At 44.5% G+C, this 16,612-nt stretch overlaps 1 protein-coding gene across 1 annotated transcript in view; it reads left to right on the top strand.

The window, feature by feature from the left end:
• The first annotated feature begins 213 nt into the window (after positions 1 to 213).
• The window catches only part of LOC137542133 (keratin, type I cytoskeletal 47 kDa-like), a 35,749-nt gene continuing 19,350 nt past the window's right edge, over positions 214 to 16,612 (top strand). Inside the window, exons 1-4 of the mRNA XM_068263818.1 lie at positions 214 to 688; positions 4,562 to 4,644; positions 7,872 to 8,028; positions 10,083 to 10,244. Of these exons, the coding sequence (XP_068119919.1) occupies positions 254 to 688; positions 4,562 to 4,644; positions 7,872 to 8,028; positions 10,083 to 10,244 (837 nt within the window). The 5' untranslated portion in view covers positions 214 to 253. The remainder of the gene's footprint in view (positions 689 to 4,561; positions 4,645 to 7,871; positions 8,029 to 10,082; positions 10,245 to 16,612) is intronic.

The following is a 16,612-nucleotide window of genomic DNA, read 5'->3' as shown; positions in this document are numbered from 1 at the left end:
AGAATGTACCTCTCCCTAGCCATCTTGTAATAAACAGCCCACGGGCTGCATAATTTCTGGAGGACAGACAAAATCTGTCAGACCAGGTGACAAACAGGTGTTGTCTGGGCAGTTATTAAAAAAATGCTAGCGAAACACCCATTGCTGTCTATATGTGTACATATAAATAGATGTTGTGGACCACAGTCTGCATCCACAAACTCTGCATCACAGACATTGTCTAGGTCAGAGAAAACCTACCAGCACATCCACCATGTCTCGCCTTGGCTCTTCATCGTCCTATCAAGTTTCAAGTTCAAGCAGTGCCTATGGAGGTGGTTTTGGCGCTAGCTATGGAAGTGGAAGCAGCAGCTATGGAGGGGGCTTTGGTGGAGGAAGCTATGGAGGAGGCTTTGGTGGAAGCAGCTTTGGAGGTGGCTTTGGTGGAAGTGCTGGAGGTTTTAGTAGTGGTGGATCCGGTGGTGGCTTTGGATCGGGAAGCTTCGGTGGAAGTGAGAAGCAGACCATGCAGAACCTCAATGACCGTCTGGCTTCCTACTTGGAAAGCGTGAGGGCCCTGGAAGCAGCCAATCATGATCTGGAGGTCAAGATCCACGAGTGGTATGAGAAGCAAGGTGCATCTGGCCCTGGAGCTGGTGCCAAAGACTACAGTAAATACTTTGAAATCATCAACGACTTGAGAGGCAAGGTACTGTGTCTTTCTCTATGCATTGCTAAAACTGTATACATTAAACTTACTGTATATACTCGCATATAAGCCTAATTTTTCAGCACAAAAAATGTGCTGAAAAGTTACCCCCTCGGCTTATATGTGAGTCAGTGGATCAGAATAGATGGTGGAGAAAGTTTTGTTACTGGCAGAGGAGCATAAGGATCGTGCATTAGTGATCCTGCTCTCAACAGCTGGCTCCCTGCTGTGCTCATGCCTTGCATCTCTTGCAACATGCTCAAGACTACCTGTGTACCCTGGCTTGTGGAGCAAAGTGTGCAAGCAACATGTCAGCAGTGTAGTGATCAGGGATTATTCCTGTATGGCAATTGCTGTGTCTCATATCTATGACGCCATCTATTGTCAGAGAAACAGCTGTATCATCCTGGGGCACATCTGGCTAAGGGGAGAGGGATTTACTTCTACTGGGAGCACATCTGGCTACTATGGCAAGGGGTTATACTGTGGAGAGGGCTTATATGCGAGTCAATCACTTTTTCCTGGTTTCTGAGGAAAAGGTGGGTACCTCGGCTTATACGCAGGTCGGCTTATATGCGCATATATACGGTATAAAACAAATCATTACATTAAAGGCGCAACTACAAATGATAGGGCCCCCCAGCAATACTTTGATGGGGCCCACAGGGTTCACACCATTTCCCTCATCTACCCTTGGTGCCCTCTTGGGGGCCCTTCATTCAAGGTGCATAGAACAAGTGTGGCCATCATAATCTTTACACCCATAACAAGTGTAGCCACAAAACACCAGATTTGAAGGATGGGCCCCTTTTTTGGAGGAAGGGGAGGTGAGTATGGACCCCCTCACAGCTCTGCCCCGCCCTGGGGTTGCAGAGTCTGCTTCCCTGTAGTTACACCCTCTGAATTATATCACTAGCAATAACAAGTAAATGAAACTCTGTGGAACAAGTTTAAAAAAAGGCTGCTGTAGAGTTATGTTATTTAAAGGGGCACTACAGCGAAAAACTGTAAAATTTAAAGTATCTGCAAACATATACAAATAAGAAGTACATTTCTCCCAGAGTAAAATGAGCCATAAATGACTTTTGTCCTAAGTTGCAGTCACTTACAGTAGGTAGTAGAAATCTGACAGAAATGACAGGTTTTGGACTAGTCCATCTCTTCATAGGTGATTCTCAGCAAGGCTCTTATTCTTTATAAAGATATTCCCTAAAAAAGGATTTAAACAATGATGCTAGCCAGCTTCCCTGCCCCCTACACAGTTTTTTGGCAGTTGGGCAGAGCAAGTGCTTTTGAAAATAAATATATCCCTGAGAATCCCTTATAAAGAGATGGATTAGTCCAAAACGTGTCACTTCTGTCAGATTTCTACTACCTACTGTAAGTGACAGCAACATAGGAGAAAACTAATTTATGGCTCATTTTACTCTGGAAAAAATTTACTTCTTATTTGTATATTTTGCACATATTTTAAATGTTAGTTTTTCGCTGTAGTGCCTTTTTAAGAGTTGGATGGTTATTCATTATAGGCCAAGGAACAATGACGACACATGCAAATATATCAACAAGGAACAAACACTCATGTTTCTAAGCCATGACCTTATGGTGTATTTTAACTAAGCAAACATTTACGGTATCTGTCTACCTGTGCGGGTTCTCATGTATCCAGGTCATGCCAGAAAAAATAAGCAACTTTCTGTATTCCAGTTTTGACATATTTATTTGCAAAGCGAACTATGAACAGAGTCAATTAGCTAGACCGTTGGCTAGATGGAGTGGATTACCTGTACATCTAAGTGTTTGTGCATTTCCTTAACCTCATTTGAACTGTAGTAGTTGCTTTATAGAGTGCTGAAATGTCTTCTACACAAAAATGTGTCCATTTGAAGCTGCCTTATTTTTCCTTTGGATATTTATAAGTCTGTTCAGTAAGCCTGCACCTATTCAGTGAAAAGACACCTTGGGCAAGACTCCCTAACACTGCTACTGCCTATAGAGTGCATCCTAGTGGCTGCAGCTCTGGCGCTTTGAGTCCGCCAGGAGAAAAGAGCAATATAAATGTTCTGTGACTTGTCTGGTCAAGGAAACACAGAGGACTGGGTACTAGCCAGAGGCCGGTTTACTGGTAAAACTATTGGCAATGTACTGAACACTTGATGTCATAAGGCTATACGAGTGTGGCTGGTGAGTCTCTAGGTGGGTGCAGGTGAGTCCAATGCGGCACAACAGCAGTTTTGCATCGTTCGATGCTTGTTTATGTGCTTGTCTGGGTCATGCATGTGAACAAGTGTCCAACACCGCAAAACGGCTTGATGCAAGTCTTTTTGGAAGTTGGCCAGTTTCTTCGACTGTAAACTCATTCTGTGGAGAAGCACAGGGACTGACGTCATGGGAGGTGTGAGTCGCATACATTTGCATTTGCTGCTTGCGTCTTTTGCACATAGACTGTGAATCCCGAGTGCCAACTCTCCTACCTTCATTTACATATGTATAAGGCTGTTTTCAGCATCTTGAACAGGGCCGGCGCTACCATAGGGGCAAAGGGGGCAATTGCCCCAGGACCCCAGCATCCATAGGGGACCACAAGTGTCCCCATCATCCACTTAATCATGTGGCCGAGCCCCACGCGCTCCCTCCTCCCTCCGCAGCATTAGGGAGGCAGTGAGGACAGGAACACACTCACCTTGTCCAAGTTCAAGGGCATAGAGTTCCTATAATAAAGCCTCCAGGAGGTTTGGGCACAAGGTAAAGCCGAAAAATGGCTCACCTTGCTCCTGCGTCCCGGTGGCATTAATTAATATCCCCCTTAAAGGTCGATGTGGATTGTGGGAAAGATGTAATTTGGATGCCAGCTATTGCCACCAGTTTTTAAAGTTATTTGGGCACCGTCTTTTGAGGTGCATAAATTACTGTCTGAGCACCGCTATAGCCGTAATACCTTTTACGGCCTATAGTGGCGCCGGCTGTGCAAAAATTTCCACCACTGTTCTTACAGCGCTCCAGTTCAGGGGGGCCCCAGGTTACTTTTGCCCCAGAGCCTCATTGTAGCTAGAACCGGCCCTGGTCTTGTAGGACTGTTGTACATTGCACCAGGGCCGGCCTTAGGTTTCACAGCGTCCTGAGCGAAACCTGATTTTTGTGCCCCCCCCCTTCATCCTCTTCCCACGTGCATATACACACACGCATGCACACACACAGGCCCATATGCAATTCACCTTTTCTCCTGAGATATCTCCTAGGACAGTGGTTCCCAACCTTTTTGATGTTGTGACACATCACGCCAAATGCTCAGATCTCTGTGACACGTCACATATGTCTAATAGAAAAAATGCTATTAATAGCCACGAATGGATGGAAAGAGTGCATTATCCTGAATATACTTAAAAATGAAGGCTAGAACCTTTCAGGAATATTAATAACAACAATCAGTGGGACAGTTAGCCCCCCCCCCCCCTCATTTAGAATGATAGCACAGCACCGACAATTTGCACCACAGGTTATAGCCACAGTGCGCCCCCCCAAAAAAACGCCTCGGTATAGGTAGGTAGCCAGGTATAGGTGCCCCTAGTATAGGATCTCATGTGTAGGTGCCCTCAATATAGGTTGCCAAGCACAGGTACCACCAGTATAGGAAGTCAGTTTAAGGTCTCCATACCCCCATAGGTAGCCAGGCGTAGGTGCGTAGGTGCCTCTAGTATAGGTAGCCAGGTGTTGGAGCCCTCAGTAAAGGTAGCCAGCTATATGTGCCACCAGTATAGGAAATCAGGTGTAGGTGCCCTCAGTATAGGCAACCAGCTATAGGCGCCCCCTTGGAAGCCAGCGCCCTGAGCAACCGTACAAGCAAAGTGAAATGAATGTCTTTGTTTTTCTTAGATCTTGGCTGCCACCATTGACAATTCCCGCATTGTCTTGCAAGTTGACAATGCTAGACTGGCTGCTGATGACTTCAGACTGAAGTAGGTCATTTATATTATTTTTTTGTCTTTTACTGTAGTGTAGAAATGGTATAAAAATACTATAAAGAAATTCTGGCCATAGATACATATGAGGTGTGATCCTTATTGCTTTGCTGAGAATCCGTAAAAGTAAAAGGGTACAGGGAATTTACAGGGTACATATTTCTGACTAAGACTAGTGATAGTCATGTCTAGGAGAAACTCATAGAGAAGCATGTGAGCAGTTTGGTCAGGTGATAGATATGCAAGTCTGTGATTTGCTAGTTATGATCATTTGCTAAGGCAGGATCACAGCAAGTCACAGCCTTGCAAATCTATCAGCTGACCAAACACATCACATGCTTCTCCATGGGATCTCCTAGACATGACCATCACTAGCTAATACAGTAGATAGAAAGATTATTATAGGTAATTCATTTGATAATGGCAGAGAGATTTTATATATGCTAGACTGAACTCAGTTGAGTTGGACCTTTGGGACTTTCTCAGATGAGAATTTCACCTTAGTACAGATGTCCCCATAGATCACTTTAAGCTCGGGCATGCTGGATTTTTAAGCAACATTAACAGCCAATCGCATTGTTCCCCTCCTTACTCCACCAGGCGGAAGTTGGTCCATCAGATGCCCCTTTGTCATCCCTCCTACCCATAGCAACGGTACACATCACTCAGCTGAAGCTGAGGCATACATCCATATAAACTCTGACCAGAACTATCAACCGAGGGATAGAGTCCCCCAATTTCTATGGGCCTTAATTATAGAACATGTGTATGCAACTTTACAGTTGTCATCTCTTTCTCCCTATGTCCCTCAATGATACAGCCTTATACAGCCCCTAAATATGCACCTCAATTGCCTTCAGTCAGGCTGGTACAATCTCAGAATTCACAGGGCACTGTCACTGATTGTCCATAGTCATGTCACTGACTGTCCATGGTCATGTCACTGACTGTCCATAGTCATGTCACTGACTGTCCATAGTCATGTCACTGACTGTCCATAGTCATGTCACTGACTGTCCATAGTCATGTCACTGACTGTCCATAGTCATGTCACTGACTGTCCATAGTCATGTCACTGACTGTCCATAGTCATGTCACTGACTCTCCATAGTCATGTCACTGACTGTCCATAGTCATGTCACTGACTGTCCAGAGTCTATAGTCATGTCACTGACTGTCCAGAGTCCATAATCATGTCACTGACTGTCCATAGTCCATAGTCATGTCACTGACTGCCCTTTTAAGGAGATGATAATCTTATTCCTACCATAGTCATAGTTTCAAGTGCTAACTCTCAATTATAGTCTAAAGGTAGTCATGCATCTAGTGATTTTGCATTCCAACAACGATCACACGACACCACGCAAGCAAGTGGTCAATCCAGTCCGACTTCAGAAACATCTGTTCTTTATGCTTCTTCAGGGTCTACAACTGAAAGTATTATAGAAGCAGAAAATCAGCAGGGTAGCCCGGCAATTTGTATCATTTAAAAGGAATGTTTTTGGAATGTGGGTAAAAACAGAAGTGCATGGAGAAAACCCACAAAAATAAAGAGAGAGTGAGTACACAAAGCCATGCAGACTGGGTCATGGATGAGATTAGACTCTGGAACGCCTAGTGCTGCTGCTGCAGAATCTAACTAAAAGACCTGCTGATTTTTCTGGTACATAATGCTGACTGACTGAAACTTAATTGTTAAAGGGCATTAAAAACAACATTATGTTTTTTTTTTTTTTTTTTTTTTTAAAGACAGAGTAATGACTTGATAAGGGGCATCATTTATTGCTTTCCCAGATCCAACCAACACACAAAAATCCCAACACCCCATTACCCCAAAATAAGACACAAAGGGCTTGATTCACAAAGCGGTGCTAACTGTTAGCACACCTGTGAAAACCCCCTTAGCACGTCTAAACAAGCTTTTCGCGCATAAAACTTTACGCGCGCAAAACTTTATGCGCGCAAAACTTTGCGCGCGTACTGCACAGAGCGCAGGGCACACCGCGCGAAGTGCCCATTAAAGCCTATAGGACTTAGTGCGCGTAAAACTTTGCGCGCGTAAAACTTTGCGCGCGCAAAGTTAGCACGCGATTTGATTGAGAAATCCGGTGCTAACCTACTTAGCACCCTGGTTAGCGCGTCTAAAGCCTATAGGACTTAGTGCGCGTAAAACTTTGCGCGCGTAAAACTTTACGCGCGCAAAGTTAGCGCGCGATTTGATTGAGAAATCCGGTGCTAACCTACTTAGCACCCTGGTTAGCGCGTCTAAAGGCTTTAGACGTGCTAAGTAGGTTAGCACCGCTTTGTGAATCAAGCCCAAAGTGCTCTGCATTTTGGATAAATAGGCCAAAGCAGCCATAATAATTTTAAAAAATCATGTAAACATCAGAATTGAAGTAAGGGATCCTGAGGCCAACTCCAGCACCAATAGGCATGCAGCCTATAATCGGCCCCCAACTGTGGTCACCGGTTCAGAGAGAACTGCAGCCTTCTGCTATTGCAGATCAATACAGCCGAGGTATTTGCACCAAGACAAACTCTCACCAAAATCTTACTATCACCGACCTCTGGAGACCGCACTCTGCCATGCTATAATGTCAGCTTGTGACATCACCCTCCCATCCCTGTTCCCTTTTCCATAAATTACCATTCAGCCACATTTTCTTTTTGTAAGCACAACTCTACTTAAGAGAGGCCTCTTAAACAAGCCTTTAGTGGACATAACTTTATGCACATCTGACGGAGGCGAATCCGTCACACAGCTCCCTGAGGATCGACCCAACAATCAACACCTAAACCCCTAGCATAAAACAAAAGACAAAGATAGGGCAAGTGGGAACTTCCTAACCTATGGCTTCAGATAATTACTGACCACTCTGGACTTCAAATACCATCCTGACTTCTCCACCCCTCACCAATCCCGAGGTTTCTAGGTACACCAATGCTCTTCATACCTCACTGACCCTTTTAACATAACCCCTTTCCTGCCAAGCTCGGCCAGCCCTAGCAGCCAACTCATAGCAGCCAAATTTTGACTGGTGTCAGTTTGCTTGAAACTTAAGTAAAGTAACATATGATTGGTTGCAATGAGTTATTGGCCATCATGACTACCTGGCCCTGCATTCTAGAAACTAAATTGCATACATCAATACATTTAGTCATATAAATCAAATTACGGCATTTGACATTTTTCAGATTACTTTTATTTATTTCTTTTACCCGAGGTATGAGAATGAGCTGGGTCTTCGCCAGAGCGTGGAGGCTGACATCCATGGTCTCCGTAAAGTCCTGGATGAGCTGACTCTGTCCAGAGGAGACCTTGAGCTCCAGATTGAAGGCCTGACTGAAGAGCTGGCCTACCTCAAGAAGAACCATGAGGAGGTAAGCAACATGGAGAACGTGGAGTAATTCAGTTATCACTGATGGTGTGTTCCCCCAAGTCATACACATAGACTTAAGGCTCGTACACACGCTTGACTAAAGTCAGCTGAGGCGGCCGATAATAATCGCCTCAGCCGATAATCAGGCTTGTGTACAGTGGCTACCGAACCCTGACCTCCAACCACAACCGATCTGTCAGGTGGATCAACTTACCCCTGCAATGGCCGATCCCATTGAGTACACCACTACCCCTGCCCACTGCATTTATTATTATTATTATTATTATTATTATTATTATTATTATTATTGATTTATAAAGCGCCAACATATTCCGTGGCGCTGTACAAAGCAAGAAACAAACATGGGGTACATAATAATACAGACAATGGTGTACACCAATATACAAGATACATAATTAGTGGCAAAATACTAAGAATGATACAAAATACAAATTATAGAATTGGTAATGACAGTGATAAAATTAACATGATGAATAAAATGTATAATGGTTACCAAGACACAAAAGGGGGAGAGAGCCCTGCCCTTGCGAGCTTACAATCTAAAGGGAATGGGGGGGGGGGGGAAACAGGAGGAGGGGTAGTATGCAGCAAATATATAGAGGCTTTGTGTTTTAGGATACCTAGTAGGAGTGCAATTTGGTCTTAGTACAAAGGGAAGTGGCCTAAGGTAGAGCATATACTTGCATGATGTCACACACTGCTCCGTCCTCCCTCTGCCTCCCCGCATAGCAGCACAGCGCGTCTGTGCAGCCTGGCCCAGCAATGTTGCCCAAGAGGCTTAGGTCCTGATCCACGACGGGTGTCATTCATCAAAGGCGTGTACGCACTTTAAACACCTTTTCAGAGTGCAATCTGACTAGTACCATTTATTGTTACGGACTGCACTGATATAACTTATTGCAATGACTGCCCTGATATAACTGAAGACTCACTTTCAAAGAAAAGATTAGGTTGACATTGTTCAACTGGTCCCATGTAGCCAAGGTCCCCATATTTTGCATATGCACTATTGTGTTGACAACTGGATAATTACCATATGTCAAACAGCCTCACCAGGGCATAAAGGCAGATAGTTCATGGTGAATATTTGCTGATCGCATTTAACAGGGCAGCGAATTAAGCACTTTTAAAGTATAACTGTCGGGCATAAAATCAATTCATTATTTGTATCTGGTAAACAAGTAATAAGGATGCTAACCAGGCAATCCAAAAGTTAAAATCTCTATTACTTTTCTTGTTGATAAATGATCATTCCCCAGTTCACCTGACTCTTATTTGGTACACACAAAATTTGGTACGCACAAAGGAAGTTGCAGGGCATGCTGGGTTGTCCTTTTTTTGCTTCTCTACTTTCCCCTCAGACTTAACTAATGCAGCCTGATTGGCTGAAGCCTCTTTCCTTCCCGGTATCCCCTCCCACAGCTCTGTTCCTCTCTGATTGGCCAATATTTCACATGCTGATACAATGCACTTTCTATAGTGGAGGGTGCGCAATGCTTTCACAATCTGGCAAAGGAGAGTAAGGGAGGAAATGACATCAGGATTAGCTTAAAAATAGCCACAGTTAAAATGGGAAATGCTATGAAGGATTTTCTCTTTTTTTACTGTAGAAAAATCACTAAAATCAAAACGTGGACAGTGCAATACATGTTATGTAAGTAGCGCAAGTATTTATCTTCTTATATATATATTTTTCTGAGATAGTATAGCTGACAGCTCCTCTTTAGCACACAGGCCCTCCACCATACAATAAATGAGCCTGGCAGCCATTTTATAGTCTGCCTGGAGTCCGTGTAGGTAGATCTATGCTGCTGATTGAGGGACAGATAGATTGCAGACACTGTTCTGTGTTATCCAGTGTTGTGTAGCTGCTTCCATATATGTTCTGCATCTTGAAGTTCCCCAATCAGGGACCCCAAAAGTCATTTTGAGGACCGATACTGCTTTTTTCTTTTTTTCTTTTGTGGTGTGTAACTAGCTGTATGTAAGTTTTAATTCTTTACAGTTCTAATTGCATTTTCTCCTAATAATTAGGAATTGCAAGTTGCCAAGGGCAGTGCTGCCGGTCAAGTCAGTGTGGAGATGGATGCAGCACCAGGAACCGATCTTACTAAGATTCTGGATGACATGAGAGCTGACTATGAAGCCCTGGCTGATAAGAACCGCAGAGAAGCCGAGGCGTGGTTTGCCCAGAAAGTAAGGTGGAGCTTTGACAGCTGAACAAGTACTTGGAGGTCGTATATGAAATGTTTGCTCAAGTTGAGGCTCAAGCCAAGTGTTTAGATTATCTAAGTATCTTAATGCTCCATTTCTCATGATATCAAGTTATTGTATTTTCAATCATCACTAATCCCCATCTTAGTTACATAGTTACATAGTTATTTGGGTTGAAAAAAGACATACGTCCATCGAGTTCAACCAGTACAAAGTACAACTTCAGCCTGTCCCCCACATACCCCTGTTGATCCAGAGGAAGGCGAAAAAACCCCCACAAGGCATGGTCCAATTAGCCCGTAAAGGGAAAAATTCCTTCCTGACTCCAGATGGTAATCAGATAAAATCCCTGGATCAACATCATTAGGCATTACCTAGTAATTGTAGCCATGGATGTCATTCAACCCAAGGAAAGCATCTAAGCCCCCTTTAAATGCAGGTATAGAGTTTGCCATAACGACTTCCTGTGGCAATGCATTCCACATCTTGATCACTCTTACTGTAAAGAACCCTTTCCTAAATAAGTGGCTAAAACGTTTTTCCTCCATGCGCAGATCATGTCCTCTAGTCCTTTGAGAAGGCCTAGGGACAAAAAGCTCATCCGCCAAGCTATTATATTGCCCTCTGATGTATTTATACATGTTAATTAGATCCCCTCTAAGGCGTCTTTTCTCTAGACTAAATAAACCCAGTTTATCTAACCTTTCTTGGTAAGTGAGACCTTCCATCCCACATATCAATTTTGTTGCTCGTCTCTGCACCTGCTCTAAAACTGCAATATCTTTTTTGTAATGTGGTGCCCAGAACTGAATTCCATATTCCAGATGTGGCCTTACTAGAGAGTTAAACGGGCAATATTATGCTCGCATCTCGAGTTTTTATTTTCCTTTTAATGCATCCCAAAATTTTGTTAGCTTTAGCTGCAGCGGCTTGGCATTGAGTACGATTATTTAACTTGTTGTCGATGAGTACTCCTAAGTCCTTCTCCAAGTTTGATGTCCCCAACTGTCTCCCATTTATGTTGTATGGTGCTAGACCATTGGTACGACCAAAATGCATGACTTTACATTTTTCAACATTGAATTTCATCTGCCATTTATGTGCCCATATAGCCATACTATCCAGATCCTGTTGCAATATGACACTATCTTCCTGAGAGTTGATGATTCTGCACAATTTTGTATCATCTGCAAAAATAGCAACTTTGCTCACTACTGCATCCACTAGGTCATTAATAAATAAATTGAAGAGCACTGAACCCAGTACAGACCCCTGTGGGACCCCACTGCTAACAGTCTCCCATTTTGAGTATGATTCATTGACCACAACTCTGTTTTCTGTCCATTAGCCAGTTCCCTATCCAAGCACACAGACTCTTCCCCAGTCCTTGCATCCTCAACTTTTGCACCAGACTTTTGTGGGGAACAGTGTCGAAGGCCTTAGCAGAGTCCAAGTATATCACATCTACAGCATTCCCAATATCCATATTAGCATTCACTACCTCATAAAAGCTGAGCATGTTAGTCAAACAGGACCTGTCTTTAGTAAACCCATGTTGATGCGGAGAAATAAGATTATTTTCTACTATGAAGTCATGTATAATATCTCTTAGTAACCCCTCAAATAGTTTGTATACAACTGATGTTAAGCTTACAGGTCTATAATTTCCTGGATCTGATTTTTTGCCCTTCTTAAATAATGGGAAAACGTGGGCTGTACGCCAATCCACTGGGACTCTGCCAGTTGAAAGAGAGTCACAAAAGATAAGATAAATGGGGTTTATCTATAACTGAACTTAATTCCCTTAGGACCCGAGGATACATGCCATCCAGGCCAGGTGCCTTGTCTATTTTTAATTTATTTAGTCTTGCCTTTACTTCTTCCTGTGTTAAGTATTTAATATTACAGTTTGAAAATTGAGACTCTTCTGCCTCTGTAATTTGCAACAGTGATGTTTCCTTTGTGAAGACAGAAGCAAAGAAAGCATTTAATAACTCTGCCTTACCTTGGTCATCCACCATTGAGTTCCCACCCTCATCCTTTAGGAGTCCTATACAGTCAACCTTTCTTTTTTTAGAGTTGATGTACTTGTAAAACTTTTTTGGGTTAGATTTGATATCCCTAGCGACTTGATTTTCAGCTTCGATCTTTGCCAGCCTAATTTCTTTTTTACAATTTTAATTGCACTCCTTATAATTGCTGAGTGCAGCCTCGGTCCCTTCCTGTTTTAGGACCTTATAGAAATTTTTTCCTCTTCATTTTATCTCTAACCTTTCTATTCACCCATAGAGGCCTTTTTTTATTCCTAGACATTTTGTTTCCATATGGGATATACATACTACACTATTGATTGAGAATACGTTTAAAAGCTTGCCATTTCCCTTCAGTGTCCTCCCCTTGTAGTACATTATCCCAGTCCACCAAACTTAGTGCCTGCCTAATTTGATTGAACTTTGCTTTTCTAAAATTCATAGTTTTAGTGGTCCCGCTGCCCCGTGGCCCATCAGTCACCAGATCAAACGTTATCATGTTGTGATCACTATTTCCCAAATGTTCTTGAACCTGCACATTTGATACATTATCTGGTCTATTAGAAATGATCAGATCCAGTAACGCATTTCCCCTAGTTGGTTCCGTTACCATTTGAGTCAAGTAATTGTCCTGTAGTGCTGCCAGAAATCTGCTGCTTTTACCAGAATGGGTAGCCTCAATACCCCAGTCAATGTCTGGAAAGTTGAAGTCGCCCATAACTATGACCTCATTTTTACTTGCAGCTTTTTCAATTTGCTGTAGTAATCGCAGTTCTGCAGCTTCATTAACCACTTAACGACCGCCCCCAGCCGATGGGCGGCGGCAAAGACCGGGCCCAAACGACCGCAATACGCCCATCGGCGGGGGCGGCTGCGGGAGTGGCTATGCGGCGATCGCGTCATTCGTGACGCGATCAGCCGCGGGGACTGGCTCCGCCCACCGCTCGTAGTAACCCGCCGGCCGTTCGGAAGCGCCGGCGGGTTACTAGCACCCGGATCGCCGCTGAAACAATGTATAATAGGCTTTGTAATGTATACAAAGCCTATTATACTGGCTGCCTCCTGCCCTGGTGGTCCCAGTGTCCGAGGGACCACCAGGGCAGGCTGCAGCCACCCTAGTCTGCACCCAAGCACACTGATTTCCCCCCCCCCTGCCCCCTGATCGCCCACAGCACCCCTCAGACCCCCCCCTGCCCACCCCCCAGACCACTGTTTGCACCCAGTCACCCCCCTAATCACCCATCAATCACTCCCTGTCACTATCTGTCAACGCTATTTTTTTTTATCCCCCCCCCCCTGCCCACTGCCCCCTCCTGATCACCCCCCACCCCTCAGATTCTCCCCAGACCCCCCCCCAGACCCCCCCCCGTGTACTATATGCATCTATCCCCCCTGATCACCTGTCAATCACCTGTCAATCACCTGTCAATCACCCGTCAATCACCCGTCAATCACCCCCTGTCACTGCCACCCATCAATCAGCCCCTAACCTGCCCCTTGCGGGCAATCTGATCACCCCCCCACACCAATAGATCGCCCGCAGATCCGACATCAGATCACCTCCCAAATCCATTGTTTACATCTATTCTCTCCTCTAAACACCCACTAATTACCCATCAATCTCCCATCAATCACCCCCTATCACCACCTGTCACTGTTACCCATCAGATTAGACCCTAATCTACCCCTTGCGGGCACCCAATCACCCGCCCACACGCTCAGATTGCCCTCAGACCCCCCCTTATCAATTCGCCAGTGCAATATTTACATCTGTTATTCCCTGTAATAACCCACTGATCACCTGTCAATCACCTATCAATCACCCCCTGTCACTGCCACCCATCAATCACCCCCTGTCACTGCCACCCATCAATCAGCCCCTAACCTGCCCCTTGCGGGCAATCTGATCACCCACCCACACCAATAGATCGCCCGCAGATCCGACATCAGATCACCTCCCAAGTGCAGTGTTTACCTCTCTTCTCTCCTCTAAACACCCACTAATTACCCATCAATCACCCCCTATCACCACCTGTCACTGTTACCCATCAGATTAGACCCTAATCTGCCCCTTGCGGGCACCCAATCACCCGCCCACACGCTCAGATTGCCCTCAGACCCCCCTTATCAATTCGCCAGTGCAATATTTACATCTGTTATTCCCTGTAATAACCCACTTATCACCTGTCAATCACCTATCAATCACCCCCTGTCACTGCCACCCATCAATCACCCCCTGTCACTGCCACCCATCAATCACCCCCTGTCACTGCCACCCATCAATCACCCCCTGTCACTGCCACCCATCAATCAGCCCCTAACCTGCCCCTTGCGGGCAATCTGATCACCCACCCACACCAATAGATCGCCCGCAGATCCGACATCAGATCACCTCCCAAGTGCAGTGTTTACATCTCTTCTCTCCTCTAAACACCCACTAGATACCCATCAATCACCCCCTATCACCACCTGTCACGGTTACCCATCAGATTAGACCCTAATCTGCCCCTTGCGGGCACCCAATCACCCGCCCACACCTCAGAACGTCCTCAGACCCCAGCCCTGATCACCTCGCTAGTGCATTGCTTGCATCTATTTCCCCCCTCTAATCACACCTTGAGACACCCATCAATCACCTCCTGTCACCCCCTAGCACACCTACCCATCAGATCAGGCCCTAATTTGCCCTGTGTGGGCTCCTGATCACTCGGCCAAACCCTCAGATCCCCCTCAGACCCCCTTCCGATCACCTCCCCAGTGCATTGATTGCATCTATTTTCCCCTCTAACCGCCCCCTGAGACACCCATCAATCACCTCCTGTCACCCCCCTAGCACTCCTATCCATCAGATCAGGCCCAAAACATCCTGTCATCTAAGAGGCCACCCTGCTTATGACCGGTTCCACAAAATTTGCCCCCTCATAGACCACCTGTCATCAAAATTTGCAGATGCTTATACCCCTGAACAGTCATTTTGAGAAATTTGGTTTCCAGACTACTCACAGTTTTGGGCCCGTAAAATGCCAGGGCAGTATAGGAACCCCACAAGTGACCCCATTTTAGAAAGAAGACACCCCAAGGTATTCTGTTAGGTGTATGATGAGTTCATAGAAGATTTTATTTTTTGTCAAAAGTTAGCGGAAATTGGATTTTTATTGTTTTTTTCACAAAGTGTCATTTTTCACTAACTTGTGACAAAAAATAAAATCTTCTATGAACTCACCATACCCCTAACGGAATACCTTGGGGTGTCTTCTTTCTAAAATGGGGTCACTTGTGGGGTTCCTATACTGCCCTGGCATTTTAGGGGCCCTAAACCGTGAGGAGTAGTCTAGAAAACAAATGCCTCAAAATGACCTGTGAATAGGACGTTGGGCCCCTTAGCGCACCTAGGCTGCAAAAAAGTGTCACACATGTGGTATCGCCATACTCAGGAGAAGTAGTATAATGTGTTTTGTGGTGTATTTTTACACATACCCATGCTGGGTGGGAGAAATCTCTCTGTAAATGGACAATTGTGTGTAAAAAAAATCAAAAATGTGTCATTTACAGAGATATTTCTCCCACCCAGCATGGTTATATGTAAAAATACACCACAAAACACATTATACTACTTCTTCTGAGTACGGCGATACCACATGTGTGACACTTTTTTGCAGCCTAACTGTGCTAAGGGGCCCAAAGTCCAATGAGTACCTTTAGGATTTCACAGGTCATTTTGAGACATTTGGGTTCAAGACTACTCCTCACGGTTTAGGGACCCTAAAATGCCAGGGCAGTATAGGAACCCCACAAGTGACCCCATTTTAGAAAGAAGACACCCAAGGTATTCTGTTAGGTGTATGATGAGTTCATAGAAGATTTTATTTTTTGTCACAAGTTAGCGGAAATTGATATGTATTGTTTTTTTTTTTCACAAAGTGTCATTTTCCGCTAACTTGTGACAAAAAAAAAAATCTTCTATGAACTCACCATACTCCTAACAGAATACCTTTTGGTGTCTTCTTTCTAAAATGGGGTCACTTGTGGGGTTCCTATACTGCCCTGGCATTTTAGGAGCCCTAAACCGTGAGCAGTAGTCTAGAATCCAAATGCCTCAAAATGACCTGTGAATAGGACGTGAGGCCCCTTAGCGCACCTAGGTTGCAAAAAAGTGTCACACATGTGGTATCGCCGTACTCAGAAGAAGTAGTATATTGTGTTTTGGGGTGTATTTTTACACATACCCATGCTGGGTGGGAGAAATCTCTCTGTAAATGGACAATTGTGTGTAAAAAAAATCAAACAATTGTCATTTACAGAGATATTTCTCCCACCCAG

The sequence above is a fragment of the Hyperolius riggenbachi genome, chromosome 12 (assembly GCF_040937935.1).
Source record: "Hyperolius riggenbachi isolate aHypRig1 chromosome 12, aHypRig1.pri, whole genome shotgun sequence".
NCBI lineage: Eukaryota > Metazoa > Chordata > Amphibia > Anura > Hyperoliidae > Hyperolius > Hyperolius riggenbachi.
The sequence above is the reverse complement of the archived record's forward strand: the minus strand, read 5'-3'. Positions and strand labels throughout refer to the sequence as shown.